Below are 1,371 nucleotides of genomic sequence, written 5' to 3'. Positions count from 1 at the left end.
CGATGATGTAGAGTTGGTGGGCGGGGCTAAACAGGCAGCGGTGTACAATCGGTGGGTGGGGCTAAATAGGCAACAATGTAGAATCGGTGGGTGGGGCTAAACAGCCAGCGATATGGGGGCTAAACAGGCAACAATGTAGAATTGGTAGTTGGGGCTAAACAACATAATCTCGTAATCCTGGTAGCGAGTATACAGTGAGTGTGTACCAGTGGAGTCAGCTGCAATTAAATTTAAAACAAACAAACAAAAAAAAAGCATTAAAAACAGTAATATTGTGAAATATTATTACCATTTAATTATATAGTAAAATGTAATTTATTTTTGTGATGCAAAGCTGTATTTTCAGCATCATTACTCCAATCTTCAGTGTCACATGATCTTCAGAAATCATTCTAATATGCTGATTTGCTGCTCAAGAAACATTTCTGATTATTATCAATGTTGAAAGCAGTTTCATATTTTTGTGAAAACTGTTATAGATGTTTTTCCAGAATTATTGAATGAATAGAAAGTTCAAAAGAACAGCATTTCTTATAAACATAATTTTTGTAATCTTTACTGTCACTTTCAATCAATCAAACTAATACATTCTTGCTGAAAATAAAGTTTTTAATTTCTTTACAACACAAAATATTACTGATCCCAGACTTTTGAACAGTTTATGTGTCATCACCTAAATGTGAATTTACATTTATCTTTTTGTGGAACAACTATAAAAAATGTATAATTTGTAAAAAATTACATTCTACTTATATACAACACATGCAATAACACTAATACTACTGTACTATAGTGCAGTTATATGAAGACTGACTGCATGTTGATTTTTGGTCTCACTTTTGGTGTCTAGTTGAGCTCTGTATTTCTCCCAGTCCTTGAGTCGCACTCGCTCTCCGAGAAGGTCCAGAAACTCATCAAATTTTGGTCCGGCACTCTCATTGTTATACATGTCCTCTTCAGTACTCTGTCCTGCTCTGCAGTACATAATGCCCACCTTATGCTGGAAATTCAACTTTACACACACATAAAACACACAATAACAAGGATGAAATTACAGCTACTTCTCCAACTTGATTTTTACACACACAACATCATTCTTCCTCATTTTGTAATTAAGCCAGTTTCACATTGCATGCAAAAGTGTAAGAGGAGCAAAAGCGTAACTACAAAAGCAGGCATATACAGTCAGGTCCATATTTGGACACAGGCACAATTGTATTATTTTAGCTGCTGACCTAAACATATTCAAGTTACAGTTATATAATGAATATGGACTTAAAGTGCACACTCTGATCTTTAATTTGAGGGTATTCTCATCATTGGAGGAAATGTTAAGGAATTACAGCTCTTTAATATGTACCCCCCACCCCC

General features: G+C 34.9%; 1 protein-coding gene across 1 annotated transcript in view; it reads right to left on the bottom strand.

Moving 5' to 3' along the window:
- LOC107691862 (signal-induced proliferation-associated 1-like protein 2) overlaps nucleotides 1-1,371 on the bottom strand; it is a 48,255-nt gene that overhangs the window by 18,913 nt on the left and 27,971 nt on the right. Inside the window, exons 5-6 of the mRNA XM_016490685.1 lie at nucleotides 838-1,012; nucleotides 164-218 (exon numbers count right to left, since the gene is read on the bottom strand). Of these exons, the coding sequence (XP_016346171.1) occupies nucleotides 164-218; nucleotides 838-1,012 (230 nt within the window). The remainder of the gene's footprint in view (nucleotides 1-163; nucleotides 219-837; nucleotides 1,013-1,371) is intronic.

This window comes from Sinocyclocheilus anshuiensis, unplaced genomic scaffold (genome assembly GCF_001515605.1).
Source record: "Sinocyclocheilus anshuiensis isolate Anshui unplaced genomic scaffold, SAMN03320099.WGS_v1.1 scaffold206, whole genome shotgun sequence".
Classification (NCBI taxonomy): domain Eukaryota; kingdom Metazoa; phylum Chordata; class Actinopteri; order Cypriniformes; family Cyprinidae; genus Sinocyclocheilus; species Sinocyclocheilus anshuiensis.
Note: the sequence above shows the minus strand (reverse complement) of the source record. Positions and strands in the feature narration are given on the sequence as shown.